This window comes from Melanerpes formicivorus, unplaced genomic scaffold (genome assembly GCF_026170545.1).
Source record: "Melanerpes formicivorus ecotype bairdi unplaced genomic scaffold, bMelFor1.0.p_v2 SCAF_57, whole genome shotgun sequence".
Taxonomy (NCBI): domain Eukaryota; kingdom Metazoa; phylum Chordata; class Aves; order Piciformes; family Picidae; genus Melanerpes; species Melanerpes formicivorus.
This window is the reverse complement of record NW_027142409.1, coordinates 2,837,899-2,861,958: the sequence shown is the minus strand read 5'-3', so window position 1 is coordinate 2,861,958 and position 24,060 is coordinate 2,837,899. Positions and strand designations below refer to the sequence as shown.

At 43.8% G+C, this 24,060-nt stretch overlaps 1 protein-coding gene across 10 annotated transcripts in view; it reads left to right on the top strand.

Annotated features, from left to right (window-relative positions):
* The window catches only part of DLGAP2 (DLG associated protein 2), an 818,859-nt gene that overhangs the window by 782,213 nt on the left and 12,586 nt on the right, over positions 1–24,060 (top strand). For all 10 annotated transcript variants that reach the window (XM_068161340.1, XM_068161339.1, XM_068161338.1 and 7 more), the window contains one exon: positions 16,872–16,963. In XM_068161340.1, the coding sequence (XP_068017441.1) occupies positions 16,872–16,963 (92 nt within the window). The remainder of the gene's footprint in view (positions 1–16,871; positions 16,964–24,060) is intronic.

Here is a 24,060-nt window from a genome sequence, read left to right as displayed (position 1 = left end):
CAGTGCCCTGTTTTAGTTACATGCTCCAGGCACAGCACTGTTCTGCTAAACTGCTAAGCTGGCTCTGCACTTATGCTGAGCATGGCCTACCACCATGTCAGGCTCTAGGCCTGCACTGCCAGATTGCTCACACTGCTTGTCACTGGCATTGCCACAAATCCCCCTTTTTGTTTTTGTGAGCAATCTGGTCATGGGAGTTGTTCTCATCCCATACAAGATACTACTTGCATACACAGAAGCAAGCAAGGTAAAGCTAAACTGTATAGCAAAAGCAAGAGTTCTGTAGCGCAGCATGTCTAACAGACTGATGTAACCCATACAAGGCACAAAGCTTAAGTTGAACTAGTTACAATGCTCTACAGAGTTGGCATAATACATGGTCAAAGATAACAAACGTAAAGAAGGACTTAGATCGTAATAGTTCGGATCTTTACATTTCACTCCTCTTATTGACAGAGAAGACTTGATTATGCCTGAACACATTGCACACAGAGATTGAGGCACAAATGCAATCCTTAGCACTGTCTTTTACAATCTGCTTTAGGATTATGTTGCATCTTTATTTTCTCTAGGATGGTCAAAAATCATGAATTGTTTAATGGTAGCAAGATTTCTTTAATCTGTAAAGGTAGATCTGGCCAGGCTCCAGCTTCACAGACAGAAAACGAGTCCAGAGAAGAGCAACAAAGTTGGTGAGGGGTTTGGAACACAAGCCCTATGAGGAGAGGCTGAGGGAGCTGGGGTTGCTCAGCCTGGAGAAGAGGAGACTCAGGGGTGACCTTATCACTCTCTACAACTACCTGAAGGGAGGTTGTAGACAGGCGGATGATGGTCTCTTCTCCCAGGCACCCAGTACCAGAACAAGAGGACACAGTCTCAGGCTGCGCCAGGGGAGGTTCAGGTTGGATGTTAGGAAGAAGTTCTATACAGAAAGAGTGATTGCGCTATGGAATGGGTTGCCCGGGGAGGTGGTGGAGTCGCCGTCATTGAAGGTGTTCAGAAGGAGACTTGATGGGGTACTTGGTGCCATGGGTTAGCTGTTTGGGTGGGTTGGATTGGTTGATGGGTTGGACACGATGATCTTGAAGGTCTCTTCCAACCTGGTTTGGTTTATTATTCTAATAAAACTTGAAGGCAAACAGCAAGAGCAAAAAGAGCTTCATTGCTTTGCCCAATATAAAATTACACATAATAATGTGGTTTTGCTCATCCTAGTAATGCTAATCTCTTAATGTTCGCACAACACTTAAGCAGTCACGACACTCAGTTATAAGTTAGATGACATCTTGGATTATCGTGACAGTCGTTGAGGTCAGTGCTAAGTAGGTTTGCTGACTGTCATTTTCATGACAATTGTGCCGTGTTCATGTGTCTTGTGATGAGAGGGTTACAGCATTTTGCAAAGTTGATGTTTCTAGGGTTACAGCACTTTCTAGGGTTGATGTCCCTAGCGTTACAGCATTTCTAGGGTTGCCATGAGGATGTCTACATTCAGAGGCACACTTAGTTAACAAGAGAGAATACAAAGTTATCAAGCAACCACAATATTCAGTCCTAATTTGCATGGTGCTGTGGTACATTGTTCTGGTTGATGTTTTTTGATCCCAGATTATCATAACAGTCATTGTGATCGATGTTCGACTGCATGGGAAATGCTGTGTCCTCGTGGTCTTGATTCTTCTGCCGTTGTTTATTGCGATGATTGCAGTTAGCAGAAAAGAAGGCTCAAGGTGACCTGATCGTGACCATCTGGTATCTGAAGAGAGCCTACAAGAATGCTGGGGAGAGACATCCTAGCATGTCAGGAAATGACAGGACTAGGGAGAATGGAACAAGGCTGGGGAGGGGAAGATTCAGGCTGGATGTGAGGAAGAAATTCTTCACCGTGAAAGTGGTGAAGCCCTGGAATGGGTTGCCCAGGGAGGTGGCCGAGGCCCCATGCCTGGAGGTGTTTAAGACCAGGCTGGACGAGGCTCTAACCTGCCTGATCCAGTGTGAGGTGTCCCTGCCCATGGCAGTGGTTGGAATTAAATGATCCTTGTGGTCCTTTCCAACCCTGACTCATTCCATGAGTCTATGATTCCACATATTTTGTAACTAATTCTTTCTGTTTGTTTTGAATGTAGTCTATTTTTAACTTTGTAATTAATTTTTGTTTCATTTCATTAATATTTTGAAATCTACTTTTAATAAATCTGTTTCTTTTTTGTTTGATTTCATTAAATATATATTTTTTCTAAGTTTAATTTTAATATTTTTTGTCATTATTTTTACGTTTCAAATTGGTTTTGTTTAATTTTTTAATTTCTTTTAATTTCAATATTATTTTTTGTAAATTATTTTTATATTTTTTCTTTTTAATTCTAATTTGAGTAGTTTCATTTTTCATTTTATTTTGAATATATTTCTTTTATTATTTATTTTTTGTTTCTTTTTGTTATTTTATTTCATTTTTAGATATTTTCTATTCTGAATGTATTATTTTTATATGTTTAATATTTTTACTTTTAATCTAGTTCTTTTGTTTAATCTCTAATTCATTTTTTATTTTTGTTTTAAAATTATTTTTATACCATTTGAATGTTCTTTTTATTCATTGCATTTTTTATAAGCACTTTTTAATTATTTTTTGTTAACTTTTTTGTTTTGTTAATTTTAATCTAATTTTTATATATTTTTTCTATTTTTTTTGTTATTTTTGTGTTTTATTTTAATTTTTCTTTGTTTTTTAAATTTTTATTATTATGATTTTTAACTTACTTTTTGCCATTTTTTAATTTATTTCTTTTTTACCTTCTGTATTATTAGTTTTATTTTGTTATTGTAATTTTTAATCTGTATTTTAATTTGCTATTCTAATCAATTTTTTATTTACAATTTCTTTTATTTATTTTGTAATTTCTATTTTTTATCTTGTCATTAATATTTTATTTTTTGATCTTATATTCTTTATTGTAATTATTTTTTATTTTGCATGTTTAGTTTATTTAATCTATTTTCTATTTTAATTTTGTTTCTTGCTTTTTTATTATATTTTTAACCTTCTTTTCTATTAATTCTTTTTTATTATCATTTTTTATTTTAATTTTCTTGATTTTTCATTTTATAATACTTTTTGTTTGTTTTAATCTAGCAGTCTTGATAATCCTTATTTTTATTTTTTGCTAACAATTCTTATATTTTTTGTTAATAGCTATGCTGTGTTAGTAATCCTTATGATTTTTCAGTGTGTCATATTTGTTTTTAATATTTTGTTTTTATTGTTGCTCTTCTTTTTTATTACTATTCTGTTATTTAGTACTCTATGTTTTGTATCCAGAGTTTTTGTACTTTTGTTATATATTTCTATGTTTAAATTTTTTCTTTGCACTTGTTACCTTTTTGTTTACCTTTTTTTTTTTATTTTTTGTATTTTTTCTACTCTATGTCTAAGAAGGAAATATAAAGACATTACCTTAGCTAAGGAATACTTTTATGAATGAATACCTATTTACTACAAACCTTAACTATATTACATGGAGCTCCTTTCAAATGCCTAGGCACACAACTAAGAAGGTTCGAACCAAAGTAAAATCTTACAATGTGAACTCATTACTAAGTACTTACACCTTACTACAATTACTATGTACTAAGTACCTGTAAATACCAAATGCTTACCATTCATTATGCTTACCAGGAAAACTTAGCAAAACTCTGAATAACAAATCTCTCAAGGACATTGCAATCAGAAATGAAGAAATTAGCACTGTAACTTTAAATCAGAGCAGAGCTTTGGTTGGCAAGAGTCCTACCAGAAAATCCTCCCTTTTCTGGGGGTGGGGTAGGGGTGGGTTGAGGGTGGCTACCAAGGTGTGCCCTAGTTGCTATTGTTTCTGTATTGGGGTCTTAACGACTTGCAGCCTATTGTGTCTGAGCGACCATTGTTCCACCCATACTGGATTATGTGTTTTCCATTTTGATTTGAAGGTTGGTTGCTGACTGGTAGCCGCTACAGAGAAGGAAGTGTAAGAAGTTTTGCTCCTAGCTAATTTAAGGCATCTCAGCCCAATAGAGCAGCTGGAAGGGTTAACACGTATGGTCTTACAGTGATTGATTTTCCATAGTTAGCTAATTGCACTGGCTCTTTGCTAACCCAGGTTGTTTGGATACCTTTTAAACACATGACTTCAACATTTGCCATGAGCAATGGCTAGTGACCATTCCATTTGTGACTAGGTATAATGATGACATCGTCTCCAGTATCCACAATAATTGAAAATTGTATAATTTGTCCACAAGGGTGTCTGACAGATACAGTCTGTTCCAGTTTTCCCTTTTGGATTTCTAGGGCTAATAAGGTATTAGGCATATTGGTGGAACCCGAGCCTTCTTGCCCTCGGATCCTGTTAGAAGTTTTAGGCACTCGGGACTCAGATGGTATTAGCTGAGCAATTTCTGTCCCAACAAGAGTGCTAACAGGAGGGGCAATGGTATAGAGCATAATTTTCATAGCCCAGTCATAATCAGAATGTATTGAACCAGGAATTATAAGGATGCCCTGTCTAGAGGTAGACAATCTGCCAATTAACAGAGCACAGGGTCTGTGACCCAAAGGACCGTGCCAATTGAACTCGACAATGCTTTGTGGATTCAAAAGTGATATGCGGCTGTTGTCAGGTCCACTATGCACTGCCAGAGGGGGCTGCGGGGGGGTGGTGGGGGTGGGGAGGGGGGCACGGTCCAAGCACCCTGGTTTGGTGTCGTCGCGCGGGGTATATTCACGCCGCGGGAGCAGCTTCCCTGCCTGCGACAATCTGGAGTAAAATGATTAGGTCTGTGACACTTTTGAGTCTGTCCAGCAGTCAGGCAATTTGATTTAAGGTACCTAGGTTTCTCAGAGGCATGATGATTTCCACCCAGGTTGTTTCCTTTGTGCGGTGGTCGTACTGGTGGTTTCAGGGCTGAGTCTATGGCCGTGGCTAGAGACGTTGCTGCTTGTCGATGCTTCATTCGTTGTTGCGTCCAGCAGTCATGAGACAGTGGCACCTGTTGATAAAATGCTGAGAACCTGTTTAGTTTCTTCATTAGCATTGTCAAATGCCAAAATATCCAGCATTTTTACCTTCATATCGTGAGTCAGGTCTGAATGTCTTATGTAAGGTATCAACAAAGGAACCAAGTGGCCCTGTTAGACCCTGCTGAATGGTGAAAAGCACAGGATCAGAGTTATTGTCCTGGATTCTGGGCCACTCTTTGATCGCTAAATCCTTAATTGCAAAGCCTTATCAGGAAGCTGCAATTGCTGATATGATCTAGCAAAGGTCTCGCCCGAACGAGACGGTTAGCGGTGACACCTTGTAAAGAGTCTGCTGGCTGCCAGGGCGTGGCTTCTGAGGCATTTGCAAGTGAATTGCCACTTAATTGAGAAGTTGCAAGGTCTGGCATGGTGTTATTTTCAACCCTCTGCTTGCTGACATGGGTTGAAACGCAGAGAGCACTATCTTAGGATGTAACTTTTTGTTGCAATCAGAATATCATCCATAGACTTATAGATGAGAAAGTCACAATGAGTCTGTCTAACTGGGAACAAAGACCAAGCCAAAGAATTCTGGCATGCCTTGAGACTACCCATTGATATCGGTGGGTGGAGTCTGCCTTAATCGATGACTCAGTAGATGCAGACTTTTTTGAATCCTCCGGGTGTAGGCAAATTGTAAAGAAAACAATCTTTCAAATTAATAATAATCAGGTCCCAATTTGTGGGACCTGTGCTATACTCTGCTGATAATGTCTGGAATGTAGGAGGTGTGTGTGGGGGGGTGTAGCGCAGGTGAAATCGCTAGGGGGAAGGGGCCACTGGTGCAGGCCGTTGCTGCCGCTGTCATGGGGGCGGCTGCTGCCGGTGTCAGTGCTGGTATCGGCGGTGCGTCAGTCGATGCCACTTTGATCGGAGCCACCGGTACTCGTGGGGGCCATGGGGGGTCGCAGGAGGCGTCGCCAGGAGAACTGCCGGGGTGGTGGGCACCGCTGGGCTGAGGGCCACCGGGATGAGTGCTGCTGGGGTGGGAACCACCGCCGGGGTGGCCGGGGATCGCGGGAGCGGTGCGGCTGCAAGAATGCCACAATCGTGAGCCTCCAAGCGCTCCATTTTTTTTCTAAAAGGAGTTGTAGGGCAGAGTTGGCACTGTCTGGCCTCCCAGCGTCGGTCCTCTCATCTTCCAAGTCCAAGCCGTCGCTGGCGGTATCAGAGGAAGATGTTGATAAAGGGGATCGAAAATGCTGAGCCGCAGGTTTCGCCGCTTTTTTATGGCTTTCTCTACTGGGTGCGGACAGCTGTGGTAGTGTCTAATAAACATGGTGTGCTCGCCAAGATGGCGGACGTGGCGTCTTCTTTGTGCGATTCTTAATGCGTAGTGACGTCCATTTTGATTTTTGATTATCAGTTTGATCATGATACGCTTCTATAGCTATTGACGTGGCAGAAGCATATTTTTTCTCACAAAAGGACGGTAATAAGAGAGCTGCGATTCGTGTAGAAGGAGGAGTAGTGGGCAATTGAAATTGTGAGGAGGATGCTGATGGAGAGGCAGACGATGTGCAGGGGGAGAGGAGGGGGGTGGAGGGCGGGGGGTGCCTTCCGAGTCTCCCTTTTTTGTCTCGGTTAGAACCAAATGCCGCAGCAGCTGAATCGGGAGTAGACTGCTCTGCTTTTTTTGATTGCAATGTATGTGACGGTCCGTCACACGGTGCTATAGCAAAAAGCTTCTTTTTTTATGTATGTAGCACCTCATCCCACAGCTGGGCTGCAATTTCGTCCCGTGCTTTGGAAGTAAAAGCTTATTTGCCGTGGGGATGATTCCGGGCCCAGGCTAATAACCCTCTTAAGATTCCAGAATCACCAGTAATACCTCTCATGGAGAGGATAGCTTTGAGGGCGTTTAGCACAGCCTCTTCTGTTTCGTGGCGTGCTTACCCTTGCCCGTGCCCGGTCACTCACCGGGCCAAAGTGAGATACACTTCCTTTTTGAGCGCGCGCACTGCTAATTTTTCCAGCACCGGGGCAGTGCTAATTCGACCGGCTTTCCGTATCGCTCAGACGTACCTCTTTATGCTGAGTCGATCAGTATCGTAGTCCGAGGATCCCTTGTCCACGAGTTCGGGTGTATTTGGGCACCAGATATGGGGGCGACGGAGATTGGAGTCAATACAGCTGACCAATATCATTGAGTATTGTTCCTTTATTGTTCCAGTATTGCAGGCCTATGGTGCAGGCCTATGGTGCGAGTATAGCACAGTAAAGTAAAGCATAGAAGAAGAAGAGACAGGAAAGGCAGAAGTACATAGCAAGGGAACTTCTACAACTTATATAAACTCGGAGTGCCTTGTTGGCATGGCTTCATTGGTTCCCTATGAGTGACCACACATTGCACTATTATAGATTATTGGTCCAACTACTAATGACACGTGAGGTTTGTTGATGCAGGTGCATGTCCTGTTGTCCCAGGATAACTTTCTAGGTTTATATCTATCAGTGCCCTGTTTTAGTTACATGCTGCAGGCACAGCACTGTTTTGCTAAACTGCTAAGCTGGCTCTGCACTTATGCTGAGCATTGCCTACCACCATGTCAGGCTCTAGGCCTGCACTGCCAGATTGCTCACACTGCTCATCGCTGGCATTGCCACAGTGAATGACTACAACATGTCCTAATTGCCCAGAAAAAAAAAAAAAGTCTTTAAAGTCAATGAATGACAGCACCATATTGTGGAATCCCAGAATTCTTCCTAGCATTTGTATTCTGCTCAAATTTTGTCCCCTTTGAATTCAGGTCCAATGAAATAAAAAGCAGACTTGCAGAGAGTCCCATTTGGTGCACAAGGGTCCCATTGCCCTACCACCCTCCAGAGCACTGCCAGTGGCTGTGCCAACCTAAAATGTCATTTCATTCTAAACATTATACATTTATTAGTGCACCTACCTGATATGCTGATAGTGAAAAAGACATATATTTCTGAGGATCACTAATTTAGTTTTGGAGGTTAGACAACTATCATAATACCCTGCTTTGAGTTACAAAGACAAACAAATTGCCAGCTTCAAGAGGTTTTTCCAGGCATTTTTTTTCAGATTCTTTGTGGAGCAATTTATTTGCAAGTATAAAAAATAAAGAGTGTACAAGCAAATGGAATGAAAATTTAAATTAAAAAGCCTCATTTAAATAAACAGTAATGAATGCCAGATGAGACTGATTGTTGTTAGCTTCTCATTGCTGGTGCACCAGTGGCACAACTGAGCAAGGCTTATAAACTGTCAAGCATAAAGTTACAGCATTAGATGATAATCCTGGTTTCATCAATATATATCTAACTTTTCTCCCTTCACCTTTGTGATATGAAACCATGTAAAACTACAAGATTGTGTAGAATTTCTCAAACAATGTACATTACTTACAATTTTGTAATATGCTTATTGCATGGAAAAATACATCATCCAGTTAACTGTGCATGTTATATACTGGCAATTTACACAATCTCGATCCAGGGTATAAATCTTGAGTCTCTTTCTTCCAAAGTCATGATCAGGGTTTTGTATGTCTTCAGAATTGAAGCCATATAGGACAACACAACAAAAATGGAATGCTTCGTAACTGTTAGGGAGCAGAATTAAGGTTGTATTGACATTCAAGCAAATATAATATTATCTTAATGGAAGGAGTTATATGGATTATATGAATATGTCTATTTATGTGTATTGGTAGGTTCTATCACCATTTATTTGCAAGGAAAATCTTCTAGGCATCACCAAATATCTTGGTCTATCCAGTCTCTAGTATTCATCATTCTTTCATGGAGATAATCAATCTGCACTCATAAGTATAATTCCCCAATGCATGAAATCAATAACAAGGCTTTGGCTGTCTATTAATATTGTGCTAAAGATTATGAATTTAAATGTTTTAATACTTTAATTTAGTTACAGCAAAGCAGAGTAGCATGAATATGAGGGATTCTAACTTCTGTGTTTTATTACATCTGATTTACTTAAATTGAAATAGAGTTAGAACTCCAGTAAATGACAGAGCTATCATCATATATATGTATATTGACTGATCATATATATGTATATTGACTGCTGCAACTCAGTGACACACACAAGCAACCCAGAACCACTGTCTCACATACCCAACAGATGTGTATCACACCAAAATCATAGAATCATGGAATCAGTAAGGTTGGAAAAGATCTCAAAGATCATCAAGTCCAAAATGCTCCATTGCCTAAGTCTTGTTTGGTCTGACCAGACTTTAAATCACCAGTGCTTGTTGACATGATCGTTCAGGACAGTGAAGATACATGGGGGTTGGGGCAACTGTGGGATTCACTAGAAAATGTCAGTTCTAAATAGATTCTGTTAACATCTACATTTCTACAGTAGGGCTAAAACAAATATCCCATACTTGGGATATGTATATTAGCTATGAACTATAAAATTCAGCAGAGGAAACTAAAATTGAACTTCTGTCACTATGAGACAAGCACTACAAGCATCAGCCTGTAGAACCATCCTCATTTTCTTTCTGCCCAGTGAACAATTTGGCATAGTGTGGGATAATGTCAGGGACCTGCTACAGCATAGTTCTATCCTGAACCCAGCGCGTGGCTGAAGAGAGGAGGCAGCTTGAGGAGCTCAGCTTTGGGAGTTTGCTTTTGGCTTTTGGCTTTGGCTTTTGGCTTTGCTTTCCTTGCTTTTCAGGCGGGTAAGAGGCTGGTGGCTCGGGACCTCCTGAAGAGGGGAGGAGGGGCAGTGGGCTCGGGTTGCCTACGTGCCTGAGGGCAGTGACGTAGCTGGGGGAGGGGTTGCCGCAGAAACCGCGCGCCAACCAAACAGAACCCAGCCGCGGCTGAAGAGAGGAGGCAGCTTGAGGAGCTCAGCTTTGGGAGTTTGCTTTTGGCTTTGCTTCCCTTGCTTTTCAGGCGGTAAGGGGCTGGTGGCTCGGGACCTCCTGAAGAGGGGAGGAGGGGCAGCAGGCTCGGGTTGCCTACGTGCCTGAGGGCAGTGACGTAGCTGGGGGAGGGGTTGCCGCGGAAACCGCGCGCCAACCAAACAGAACCCGACGCGTGGCTGAAGAGAGGAGGCAGCTTGAGGAGCACAGCTCGCCTTCTCTCTGACAGGGAAAAAAAAAAAAAAATGCCGTGTGGAGAGGGTGGTTACTGCAAGATGGTTACTGCTAGAGCAAAGGCTAACAGAAGAACAGTGGGCACCCAAACAGAGACCACACACAAGCATGCAGTTGTTCAGGTAGGTGGCTGCAGTGAGTGGTGGAACCTGGCACTCGATATGGAGGATGGAAGGAACAACTCCTGTGTTAGGTGTGAGCAGATCAGTGATCTGATGAGCATGGTGGCCGAATTAAAAGAAGAGGTGGAAAGGCTAAGGGCTATAAGAGACAGCACAAGGAAAATTGACTATTCCCATAATCTAACCTCTTCTAAACCAGAACAGGGGGTAACTCTTAGTGGAACAGGGAGTTTGATTCATTCCCAGCAGCAAGCCTCTCAACGTCCCTATAGTAACCCACATGAGCAGGGCCAATGGGAACAGGTCTCTGCCCGATGGAAGAAATGCAAATGGAGAAACTGCTACTTTGAGCAGCACACTGCCTACAGTGTGATTACAGAACAGGTATGAGGCTCTGCAGGAGGAACAGGTCATTGGTAAGGTCGAGGACTCAAGAAGGTCAGAAGCTGCACCAATGACAGGTTGCCCCAGGCCAGCCATCATAACTAATCCAGAAAAGAAACCTCGTAAGGTCATGGTTATAGGAGACTCCCTACTGAAGGGAACAGAGAGCCCAATATGCAGACCAGACCCATTTCATAGAGAGGTCTCCTGCCTCCCTGGTGCCCAAGTAAAAAAGACATTGTAGATAAAATTCCCAACCTCATGAGTCCTTCAGACTACTACTCACTTCTGGTCTTTCAGGTGGGTAGTGACGATGCAAAAATGAGAGGCTCACAATCAATTAAAAGAGATTTCAGAACCTTAGGGCAACTGCTAAAGGGATCAGGAGCTCAAGTTGTGTTCTCTGCTATCCCTCTAACGTCAGCAATGGATGAGGGAACACTGAGGAAGGGCTGACACGTCAATTCAGGGCTCAGGGGTTGGTGCCATCGACAGGGCTTTGGGTTCTACAATCATGGATTGGTTTTCAAGGCACCAGAGCTGAAAGCAACTTATGGGACACACTTGTCCCAGAGGGGAAAAAGGATCCTGGGGCAGGAATTGGCAGGGCTCATTGATAGGGATTTGTGGTGGGTTTGAGAGAAGGGCTCAGCCTTCTCCCCCCACCAAGAGGAAGAAAGAAACCACAGCTAGCCAGCCGGAGAAGCAAAAGGGAAAATGCTATATTTACAAGCAATTTTGGGGAATGCAGGATATATATACACAATTTACAGTATTTACAATATATACATAGAAATATACAGCAAAGTAACAAAAAAACAAAAAAAAAACCCAAAAAAAACAATAATACAGGAACGAAATTCCCTCCTCTGGAGGAGTGTTCGCCCCCTGTACCCCCTTCTTCCCCCTTTTTTCCCCAAAGAGGGTTAGAAAGAGAGAAAAAGAGCTGTTATTAATTAAAGCAAAGTATATTAGTAGGCCCTAGTTGCTTATCTGTTCAAAGTCAGTCTGGCAGGGAGCCCAGAAGCAGACAAGCTGGACAGGGAGAAGGAAAGGAGTGAACTGAGGAAAGTCCCAGCTGCACCTAAGCTTAAAACTGCATTTTTACCAATCCACCAATGAAATTAGTTTAGAATATCTGATTGTTTTCGTTAATATGCCAAAACATTCAGCCATAGTGTCCCAGCACTGTCTCTTTTCTTAAAGGCACAGCCTCAAACGGTCACAGGCTTTAAACTAGATTTGTAGGGGGAAGGGGTTAATAGTCTCCTGCTGGCCAGTGACAAACAGAGGGAGAGCTCACCAGAGGTAGAGAGATGGAGCTGGTAAGGGCTCTCAACTTGCTGCCCTGAGGCAAGCCATGAATGATCCACCAGGACATTATGTGGAAACCGAGGGGATTTGGCACAAGAGGAGGACAGGGCCAGCCCAGCTGAAGTGCTTCTATGCGAATGCGCGCAGCTTGGTCAACAAACAGGATGAGTTAAGGGCCACTGTGCTGCTGGGATGCCACGACATAGTGGCTGTTACTGAAACTTGGTGGGATTATTCCCATGACTGGAATGTAGGGATAGATGGGTATAAGCTCTTTAGGAAGGATAGGCAGGGAAGGAGAGGAGGAGGTGTTGCCCTCTATGTCAAGAACCAGCTGGAATCAGTGGAGCTCCAACTGGGGAGGGATGATGAGCTGGTTGAGAGTGTATGGGTTAAAATTAAAGGCAGGACAGGGGAAGGAGATATTACTGTGGGGGTCTCCTACAGGCCAACTGACCAGCAGATCCAAGCAGATGAGGCCCTCCACAGGCAAATAGAAGCGGCTTCCAGGTCACAAGCCCTGGTCCTCATGGGTGATTTCAACCACCCTGACATCTGCTGGAGGGACAACACAGCAAGGCACCAGCAATCCAGGATGTTCCTGGACTGCATAGAAGACAACTTCCTCCTCCAAATGGTAGAGGAACCAACAAGAAATGGTGCTATGCTGGACCTTGTTCTCACCAACAGGGAAGGGCTGGTAAGCAATGTGAGGCTCAGAGACAGCCTTGGCTGCAGTGACCATGAAGTAGTTGAATTTAATCTCCTCAGGGCAATCAGGAGGAAGTATTCTAAGCTTACAACCCTAGACTTTAGGCGTGCAGACTTTGATCGCTTCAGGGATCTGCTAGCCAAAGTGTCGTGGGACAAAGCCCTGGAGGGAAGAGGGACCCAGGACAGCTGGTCAGTATTCAAGGACCACCTCCTCTGTGTCCAGGAGCTCTGTATACCAACAAAGAGAAAAGCAGGTAAGAATGCTAGGAGGCCTGCCTGGATGGGCAAGGAGCTACTGGACACACTATTACTTAAAAAGAAACTCTACAGGAAGTGGAGAGAAGGACAGGTAGAACAGGGGGTATATAAGGAAGCTGCCCGAGCAGCAAGAGTCCTGGTTAGGAAAGCCAAAGCAGAGTTAGAATTGAATCTAGCCAGGGAGGTTAAAAGGAACACTAAGAACTTTTACAGGTATATTAATGGGAAGAAGAAGACTAGGGAAGGTGTGGGCCCCCTCAGAAAGGAAAATGGTGACATGGTCACAAGTGATGAGGAAAAGGCTGAGGTACTTAATAACTTCTTTACCTCAGTCTTCACTGCAAGGGCCTCTAGCCACACTCCTGATGTTATGGAAGACAATGCCAGGGACGGGGAGGAAGAACTGCCCATTGTAAGTGAAGATCAGGTTCGTGATCACCTGAAGAACCTGAAAGTGTTCAAGTCCATGGGACCCGACGGGATACACCCACGGGTACTGAGAGAACTGGTAGATGAGGTTGCTAAACCCCTCTCTATTATATTTCAAAAGTCATGGCAATCTGGGGAAGTCCCCACAGACTGGAAAAGGGGAAACATTGCCCCCATTTTCAAAAAGGGTAAGAAGGAGGAACCAGGGAACTACAGGCCAGTCAGTCTCACCTCTGTGCCTGGAAAGATCATGGAGCAGATCCTCCTGGAGGCACTACTGGCTCAGAAGAACAGTGAAGAGGTGATTTGGAACAGTCAGCATGGCTTTGCCAAGGGCAAATCCTGCCTGACCAACCTGGTGGCCTTCTATGAGCAGGTGACAAAATTAATAGATGAGGGGCGAGCAACTGATGTCATTTACCTGGACCTGAGCAAAGCCTTCGACACTGTCCCGCATCACATCCTGGTCTCCAAACTGGTGACACATGGGTTTGATGGGTGGACCACTAGATGGATAAGGAACTGGCTTGATGGCTGCACCCAAAGAGTGGCTGTCAATGGGTCCATGTCCCAGTGGAGGCCAGTGACAAGCGGAGTCCCTCAGGGATCAGTCCTGGGACCTGTCTTGTTCAACATCTTTGTGGGTGTCATGGACAGTGGCATTGAGTGCACCCTCAGCAAGTTTGCTGATGACACCAAGCTGTGTGGTGCAGCAGACACGCTGGAGGGAAGGGAAGCCATCCAGAGGGACCTTGACAGGCTGGAGAGGTGGGTACAAGCCAACCTCATGAGGTTCAACAAGAGCAAGTGCAGGGTCCTGCATCTGGGTCGAGGCAATCCCAGGCACTAATCCAGGCTGGGCAGTGACTGGCTGGAAAGCAGCCCTGAGGAGAGAGACTTGGGGGTGCTGGTGGACAAAAAGCTCAACATGAGCTCTCAATGTGCACTTGCAGCCCGCAAAGCCAATCAGATCCTGGGCTGCATCAGGAGAAGTGTGGCCAGCAGGTCAAGGGAGGTGATTCTCCCCCTCTACTCAGCTGTGGTGCGACCCCACCTGGAGTACTGTGTCCAGTTCTGGAGCCCCTATTACAAGAGGGATATGGACGTGCTGGAACGTGTCCAGAGAAGGGCCACAAGGATGATCAGAGGGCTGGAGCACCTCTCCTATGAGGACAGACTGAAGGAGTTGGGGCTGTTCAGTCTGCAGAAGAGAAGGCTCCGAGGTGACCTAATTGTGGCCTTCCAGTATCTGAAGGGGGCCTACAGGAAGGCTGGGGAAGGACTTCTCAGGATCTCAGGTAGTGATAGGACTAGGGGGAATGGAATGAAGCTGGAGACTGGGAGATTCAGGCTAGATGTGAGGAGGAGGTTCTTCACCCTGAGAGTGGTGAAGCCCTGGAATGGGTTGTTCAGGGAGGTGGTTGGGGCCCCGTCCCTGGAGGTGTTTAAGACCATGCTGGATGAGGCTCTGGCCAGCCTGATCTAGTGTGGGGTGTCCCTGCCCATGGCAGGGGGGTTGGAACTAGATGATCCTTGTGGTCCCTTCCAACCCCGACTGATACTATGATGCTATGAAAGAAGGGTCTCTGACCTCACTGGGAGTTTATGTTCTGAGCCACAGAGCACTGAGAGAAAAGGAGTATACAAGGCTGTTTGTCACTTAAGTCTTTGTCTTTATTTAAAATGCTGAAAACCAAATTTAAGCAGTTTGTTTCAGATCAAGTGAAACATTTCTTTCTTTTTTTTTTTTTTTTTTTTTTTTTTTTTGTTTAGCATAGGGGTTTGTGTGTTTTGTGTTTTTCTTCTGTAGGTTTTAACATGCAAAGCATTCCTTTCCATCTGCCAGTAAGTCAGTAGAGGAAGGTGAAGGGTTAGGTGATCAAAAGCCCCAAACAAATTCAAATGCTTTGTTTCATTTGGCCAACAAAACCAAACCAAAAACTCCTGCAGCTCTGTACCACTTAACCCTTTCACAAATGGATGTCACATGGGACTGATTAATTATGCATAGTGCTGTTTAATTCAGTGTTGTGGTGTAGCTGTACTGTTTGTTTAGCAGAAAATTGAATAGAGAACCATAGCTCTACATAGTAACACATGCTTTATAAAGTTAGAGTTTCTGTGTCTGGAACTGGAGCATAAAACTTCCAAATTGTCTCTTAATGCTACTTGTGGTTAAGCAGATGTTTTACTGGTCTAGAGAAAGCAATGTAATGCCTACCACCAAAATATTGTTTTCACAAGCCACTGAGTACACTCCTATACTGATTCTAAACAACAAAATGTTAAACCCTGCCAAAGTTTAATGTGTTTTATATCAGTTCTGTACTATTGTAGCTTCATTCCACCTCTGCATCCTGTGTAACAAGTGTAGGAAGGAGGTGTAGGAAAGTACATTTCTACCTACCAAACTATGGTATGCCATCAAATGTGGGAGTCCAGGAAGAATTAGTTTCCTAGAGATAAGCCAGCTCCTTAGGCACTCCAGTCAACAGAAAGAAATAAGCATTTCCAGGAAGACATCTAAAGAGATCATCTGAAAATAAGTGCCTTACATGGCTAAGAAGAGTAGCTCAGATTAGTGATTATAGAGAAAATTTTGAAAAATCAGAGATTTTAATTTAGACAGAAGACTGCTGGAAGCAAAGTCAGGTAAAATAAATTTGGTCCCTTTCCCTAGAGGTTTTTCACACTGTAAAAGACAAGTGCACTGACAGTGGGAAAAGCCCAACAAACCATGAAGCTGATCCTGATTCATCAAAGTCCTGAAGCACCTACTTGTGCCTTGCTTTGTCTGAAACTCCTGTGGTAGAGACTTCATGTATTTTCCTGGTTAGGTAACCTGTAACTCCTAATGGGAGGGTACCAAGCACTGTGTCAGAGACATGATTCCTCTGATAGGAGTCTCTACTGATGTAGTTTAATGAAATAATCTCACCCCCACAACAGACAGGATACAGAGTTCCACCAGGGATCATCCACATATGTGAGTGAAGTAATTTGTCATTGCTAAACCAGAAGATATTATCTGAAGTATGTGTAAATCTCCCTCTGACATCAGAGAGAACAGGCATCCAACCAGTTCTTGAGTTGAAGACTATTTCAACAGATTTCAGTTTACATGAGCAAATGTAAATGTGGCAGGTGGTGGTTGTCGTTTCCTTTGAAATTCAAGATACTTCTCAAAAACATATGTATTTTTATGCCCACTACAGAAAGCTGTCTATATTCCCTTGTTTTCTCCTACTTTAAGCAAATACAGTCTTATCTGTGCTGACTTCTTAATAATTTATTACCAAAGTGTAAGGTGTCACATATCTCCATCTTTTTATCTCCATCTTTTTCCAAAATGTTCTATGTATATAATCACTGGGCAAAACCAAATATTTACTTCTCTTGTAAAATAAATACTAATTTCATCTACATATCTTTGATCTGGGATTTGCATTTAGTGACAAAAGCAATCTCTTGACCGTAACCTCTCTCTCTGCTTAGTCCTAGGTAAGATCCGAAGTGCTGTTGGAAGCGCTCAGCTCCTCATGTCTCAGAAATTCCAGCAATTTTATTGGCTTTGTCAGCAAAATATGGTAAGTCACCATGTCTTGCCATTTTTCAAATGTTTAAGGCTATTTATCCAAAGATATTTCACAAAATCAGTTTTCAATTGTAGAATTTAATATTCTAAATATTTAGAATGTAATATTTGATGGTTTGACTTAAACATCAATTGAGACAATTCTATGATTCGATGACATTTTTATTTCCAAGGCAACAACAGAAAGAAGTGTAGCATACCCAAACAATGGCATTCTGAAATGTCATCTTCATATTTTACATTTTGTCTTACTGCTCCTTTTAGATTTTAGGTTTTTTTTAACTTAATCCTTAAGTATTATGTTAGTACATTTTATTTTATTTTATTGTCAAAGCAAACATGTAATTTCAGTGTTCCATACTTTCTCTTTTTTTGCTGTCTTTATTAAAGAAAAAAAAAATGAGAATGGAACAAACACAAGCTCTCTGAGACATAATATTATGTCTTATTTTTGTAATACCTTAAAATAAAAACTGTATTTCTGGTAAGAAAGGAGAAATTTTCCACAGTATGGTAAGTGGAAAATAGTGAAATAGCAGAATAGCATAGAGGATGTGATTGAGCTTTCTACCAACCTGAAAATAGGACTGATCTTGGAAATGAGAATATACAGATTGACCATAAAATTGGGTTTTGTAATTTGCATTGCCAATTATATATAAGATGGCCTAGGGCTAAAGGAACAGATGCAGTATATTACTTCTGAGAGTTACTGCTATTGTTCTGGTAGTTCATTAGAAACTAATTCAAACCTAAATGTTATCTTCATTAATATGACAGCAGCCATCAGTATTACAAACCTTGTGGCAAGATGCTACTAATTAATACAAGAAGGTGAATCTTCTAGCTACAGCTACTAAAAAATCAAATGTGACTTTTACCTTTTCACTGCCCCTACACCTGATGTATTTAAAGTGTTGGATTGGGTTGTGAGCATGATGGCAGACCTGACCTATCTTGTTAGATACATTTATCTCCTTGTTACTATTTGCCACAGAACTTTTTAAGGCAAAGCATTCCTTCTGCAGAGACCTACTTCCTGTTTTCCACCCATAAAGTTAAACATCCAGAATTCTTGAAACTGCAATCAAATATTACTGAACAAGTCATGCCAAGAATGTCCTACCTCCTGATAGAAAAGGATAAGATATATGGTCCTTGTTAGGAAAGAATCCAATTATACACTTCAAAGACTCTGTCAGAACAAGAATTTTAATAGCTGTTACAAAATGACAAAGGAAGTATGCAAAGTCAAGCAAGCAGGAGATGACCACATTTATAATACCCAATACATCGTGTGTGCTCTCTCTAGACATTTGTTTCATAGCAAAAGAAAATCTTCATCGATGTCTAAAAGTTTCTCACTGCAAATTTGAAAGTGCCCTCCATTACCTGATTGATTAAGCTATGCAAACTAAGATTTGGAGAGCCTAACTTCCACTCCACTTGATTTATCTTCAAGTGGATTCAGCACTTGTGCTCAAGAGCAATGCTGTAATAAGTGCAGATCCTGCTCAGCACAGCCATCAGCTGCTTGAAAATGCCAACAGTTCATTACTGCAAAAGCAGACAACATGACCAAAAAAAAAAAAGGGCTAGATTTTATTTCTGTCCTCATTTGGATCATAAATCTTTGAACTCCCTAACAGCTATGTCCCACTTTGAAGGTTTGGGCTCTGAATATTCTTCAGCTTCATTAAATCAGCAATGGACTCTGCAGAAAGCAGCAACTGCAGAATTCAACTTTTAGCTCATTCATGTTTTGAGGCTTTTCTTCCTATGCATAATAACATAATTTGTTGTTAAATAGCCACTTAGGACATATCCACCGCAGGCTTTCCATACACTCCCAAGGCCATATTGTGGTGCCTCACGAGACCCTGCCAGATAGCAGCCACTTAGTGCATTCTCCTAGCTAAAAACATTGACCAGTTACAGGGCTGCCACACAGCAGTTTTTCTAACAGTGTTCAACAACAATAAGCATAAATGTAGGAAAGAGAACAATGAGGTTTATTTCTGCCAATTAAAAATGTAGCAATGGTTTAGGAAGAGTAATCTACTTAGTCAAACTGAAATTTAACCAAGACACTCACAGGCAAAGGCCTTTTCTTCAGGGTCATGGGAATTTCTAGGGACATATTTGATTATGCTTTGGATTAAAATCTCTAACCAAAGATTCTCACTTAGTGCAAGGGTTTTTTTAGGAATCTGTCTGCCTATCTCCCACAGTGTACCGTTCCCACTAACTCCCAGAAAAAATAATGAGTGGTTAATAACTACTCCCTTCTGCATTATTCACATTATCTCTTGTAATGCTCTGTTTTGTCTTTGAAGTGTCCTCCTCCATGCTCACAACTCAGCAGAGATCTTGCTCAGCTAGTGACATCATGTCTTGCTATATCATGGTTGCAAGCAAAACCAGAGCAGCTCAAGCACCAGCTAGGTACTTTTTGCTCACTTTAGACTTCCTTCAGAAGGACTGTAAATCTGAATTCCAAAGAAGATAAAAATAAATTAACAGCTTCAGAGAAGAAACATGTTGAAGCCAATCTTTTCAAGACTAGCTAGCTGTAGTAGTAATCATTTGTGCCAGCATTTACTGGAGGAACATGGACCCACAGGCGATAGCAGCAGAAGCCATCCCTCTTTTGCCCAGTGTATGCACCAAAACTCCTCTGCCAGCAGCTGTGCTAGAGGCTGCCACATTCCCAAACGCCACGGATGGAGTGGAGGTGCATAATGGTACAAAAGAGCAATTATCCTTGATTCAGAAGGCAATGGCATTTCAATGGGTGTGGTGGGGTGGAAGGGTAAGGCCAAGAAGCCTCCTCCCTTCCCCCTTGTAAGGCAAAGGGAAAGAAACTTGAAGGGAAAGGAAAAAAAAAACTCACAAGCTGAATTAGCAAGGCAGTGGAGCTATATTTACAAAGCAATGTAGGGTATGCAGGGGAATATTTACAAATTTACAATATCTACAATATATACAAAGATATACAACAGAGTAACACAGAAATGAGAGTGACCCCCCTTGGCAGAGTGGGTTCCCCACCTCCGCTCTCCCCTCTCTCCCCCCCTTTCCCCAGAATGGGATAGAAAGAGAAAGAAAAGAGAGGAAAAAAAAGTTAGAAGCAGTTTGTGTTAATTGGAAAGGAGTTAATACAGGCCTTATCAGTTTTTCAAGGCCGGAGCCTTGGCAGAAAGCCCAGCACAGAGATAGCTGCTGCACTGTGGAGAGGCGGAAGCAAGACTGAAGATAGAAGTACCAGAGTGCCCAGTTCACTCCCAGTTCACTCCCAGTTCAGAAGGTGCTTCCTCCCACTTCACCAATGAAATAGTTTAGATTATTCTTTCCATTTACCAACTTCCGTCCACCATATTACCTTTCTTAAGGGGGCAGCGTCAACCGGCCACAATGGGTGACATTGTTTTATGGCTTTTTAGGATAAACTAGTGAGAGGGACTAAGGGGACCAGACTGGAGAAGACTGTCCTGACAAATTTCACACAGTGAATTGGTTCCTGAAGCCTGAGATATTGACCTCTGTGGAGTAACTAATACCACTTAGATGAATTTTAAATGGTTTTGGAGTAAATTGGGATCTATTCAATTAAATTATTTTCAGTGAATGCTAATCTGCAGTTGTATCATATCTCCCAGAAGTTTCCCTATGTTCCAGGAGCAGATAGTTGGAGATCTCCTCAGCCACTTGGATCCCCACAAGTCCATGGGACCAGATGGGATCCATCCTAGGGTGCTGAGAGAGCTGGCAGATGAGCTGACCAAGCCACTATCCATCATTTTTCATAAATCCTGGCTCACTGGAGAGGTCCCAGAAGACTGGAAGCTGGCCAACGTGGTGCCCATCCACAAGAAGGGCCGGTTGGATGAGCCAGGGAATTATAGGCCTGTCAGCCTGACCTCAGTGCCAGGCAAGATCATGGAACAGGTCATCCTGAGTGCAATCACACAGCACTCACAGGATGGCCAAGGGATCAGGCCCAGCCAGCATGGATTTAGGAAGGGCAGGTCCTGCCTGACCAACCTGATCTCCTTCTATGATCAGGTGACCCACCTGGTGGATGTAGGGAGGACTGTCGATGTAGTCTACCTGGACCTCACCAAGGCCTTTGACACTGTCCCCCATAGCAAACTCCTGGCCAAGCTGTCAGCCCATGGCTTGGATGGGAGCACACTGTGCTGGGTTAGGAACTGGCGGCAGGGCCGAGCCCAGAGAGTGGTGGTGAATGGTGCCACATCCAGCTGGCGGCCAGTCACTAGTGGTGTGCCCCCAGGATCAGTGCTGGGCCCTGTGCTCTTTAACATCTTTATTGATGATCTGGATGAGGGCATTGAGTCCATCATCAGTAAATTTGCTGATGACACCAAGCTGGGGACAGGAGTTTCATAGTTTCATAGTTTCATTCAGGGTTGGAAGGGACCACAAGGATCATCTAGTTCCAACCCCCCTGCCATGGGCAGGGACATCCCACACTAGATCAGGCTGGCCAGAGCCTCATCCTGCCTGGTCTTAAACACCCCCAGGGACGGGGCCCCGACCACCTCCCTGGACAACCCATTCCAGGGTCTCACCACTCTCATGGTGAAGAACCTCCTCCTCACATCTAGCCTGAATCTCCCCACCTCTAGCTTCATTCCATTCCCCCTAGTCCTATCACTACCTGAGATCCTGAGAAGTCCTTCCCCAGCCTTCCTGTAGGCTCCCTTCAGATACTGGAAGGCCACAATTAGGTCACCTCGGAGCCTTCTCTTCTGCAGACTGAACAGCCCCAACTCCTTCAGTCTGTCCTCATAGGAGAGGTGCTCCAGCCTTCTGATCATCCTTGTGGCCCTTCTCTGGACACGTTCCAGCACCTCCACATCCCTCTTGTAATAGGGGCTCCAGAACTGGACACAGTACTCCAGGTGGGGTCTCACCAGGGCTGAGTAGAGGGGGAGGATCACCTCCCTCGACCTGCTGGCCACACTTCTCCTGATGCAGCCCAGGATCTGATTGGCTTTGCAGGCTGCAAGTGCACACTGAGAGCTCATGTTGAGCTTTTTGTCCACCAGCACCCCCAAGTCTCTCTCCTCAGGGCTACTTTCCAGCCAGTCACTGCCCAGCCTGTATTTGTGCCTGGGATTGCCTCGACCCAGATGCAGGACCCTGCACTTGCTCTTATTGAACTTCATGAGGTTGGCTTGTACCCACCTCTCCAGCCTGTCAAGGTCCCTCTGGATGGCCTCCCTTCCCTCCAGCGTGTCTGCTGCACCACACAGCTTGGTGTCATCAGCAAACTTGCTGAGGGTGCACTCAATGCCACTGTCCATGACACCCACAAAGATGTTGAACAAGACAGGTCCCAGGACTGATCCCTGAGGGACTCCGCTTGTCACTGGCCTCCACTGGGACATGGACCCATTGACAGCCACTCTTTGGGTGCAGCCATCAAGCCAGTTCCTTATCCATCTAGTGGTCCACCCATCAAACCCATGTGTCACCAGTTCGGAGACCAGCTTTGGAGTTGACCTGCTGGAGGGTAGAGAGGCTCTGCAGAGGGACCTTGACAGGCTGGACAGATGGGCAGAATCCAATGGCATGAGATTGAACACATCCAAGTGCTGGGTTCTGCACATTGGCCACAACAACCCCATGCAGTGTTACAGGCTGGGGTCAGAGTGGCTGGAGAGCGGCCAGGTAGAGAGGGACCTGAGGGTACTGGTCTGTAGTGGGTTGAGAGAGAAGGCCTAGCTTTCCCTCCCCGACAAAGAGGAAAAAAAACCCACAGCTAACTCAGTTGGAGAAGCAAAAGGGATGCTATATTTATAAGCAATGTGAAAATGCAGGTTGTATATATACACAATATATACAGTATTTACAATATATGTACAGAAATATACAGCAAGGAAAAAAAAATAATACAGGAACGAAATTCCCTCTTCCGGACAGAGGAGGGTTCCCCCCCTGTACCCCGCTCTCCCCCCTACCTCCCTTTATTCCCAAAAAGGGTTAGAGAGAAAAGGCACTTATTAAGGGAGAGTGATTTTAGTAGGCCTCATGCGAATTAATTGTAGGATTAGTACTTATCTTATCCAAGGTCGCTCTGGCTAAGTGGCCAGAAGCAGGCAAGCTGGAAGGGAGAGGAGGAAAGCAACAAACTGAGAAAAATTCCAGCTGCACGAAAACTTAAAGCTGCGTTCTACCAATCTACCAATGAAATTTATTTAGACCTGTCTTTGTTTACAAAATATTCAGCCAGAGTGTCCCAGCACTGTCCCTTTCTTAAAGGCACAGCCTCTAATGGTCACATGGTCGATGGTAGGCGGAACATGAGCCTGCTGTGTGCCCAGGCAGCCAAGAGGGCCAATGGCATCCTGGCCTGCATTAAGAACAGTGTGGCCAGCAGGAGCAGGGAGGTCATTCTGCCCCTGTACGCTGCCCTGGTTAGGCCACATCTCGAGTACTGTGTCCAGTTCTGGGCCCCTCAGTTTAGGAAGGATGTTGACTTGCTGGAACGAGTCCAGAGAAGGGCAACAAAGTTGGTGAGGGGCTTGGAACACAAGCCCTATGAGGAGAGGCTGAGGGAGCTGGGGCTGCTTAGCCTGGAGAGGGGGAGACTCAGGGGTGACCTTATTGCTCTCTACAACTACCTGAAGGGGGTTTGTAGACAGGCGGAGGTTGGTCTCTTCTCCCAAGCAGCCAGTACCAGAACAAGAGGACACAGTCTCAGGCTGCACCAGGGGAGGTTTAGGTTGGATGTTAGGAAGACGTTCTATACAGAGAGAGTGATTGCCCATTGGAATGAGCTGTCTGGGGAGGTGGTGGAGTCACCATCATTGGAGGTGTTCAGGAGGAGACTTGATGGGGTGCTTGGTGCCATGGTTTAGTTGTTTAGGGGGGTTGGATTGGTTGATGGATTGGACACGATGATCTTGAAGGTCTCTTCCAACGTAGTTTATTCTATTCTATTGTAATCTGTATGAGAGTTCTTTTAAGTTCCCATAACTCCCTACAAATAGGAGATTTTCTTCTAGTGAAGAAGACTTCTAAGTGAATAGGCTATTAGGCCGTTTCTTGGCACAGATTCCC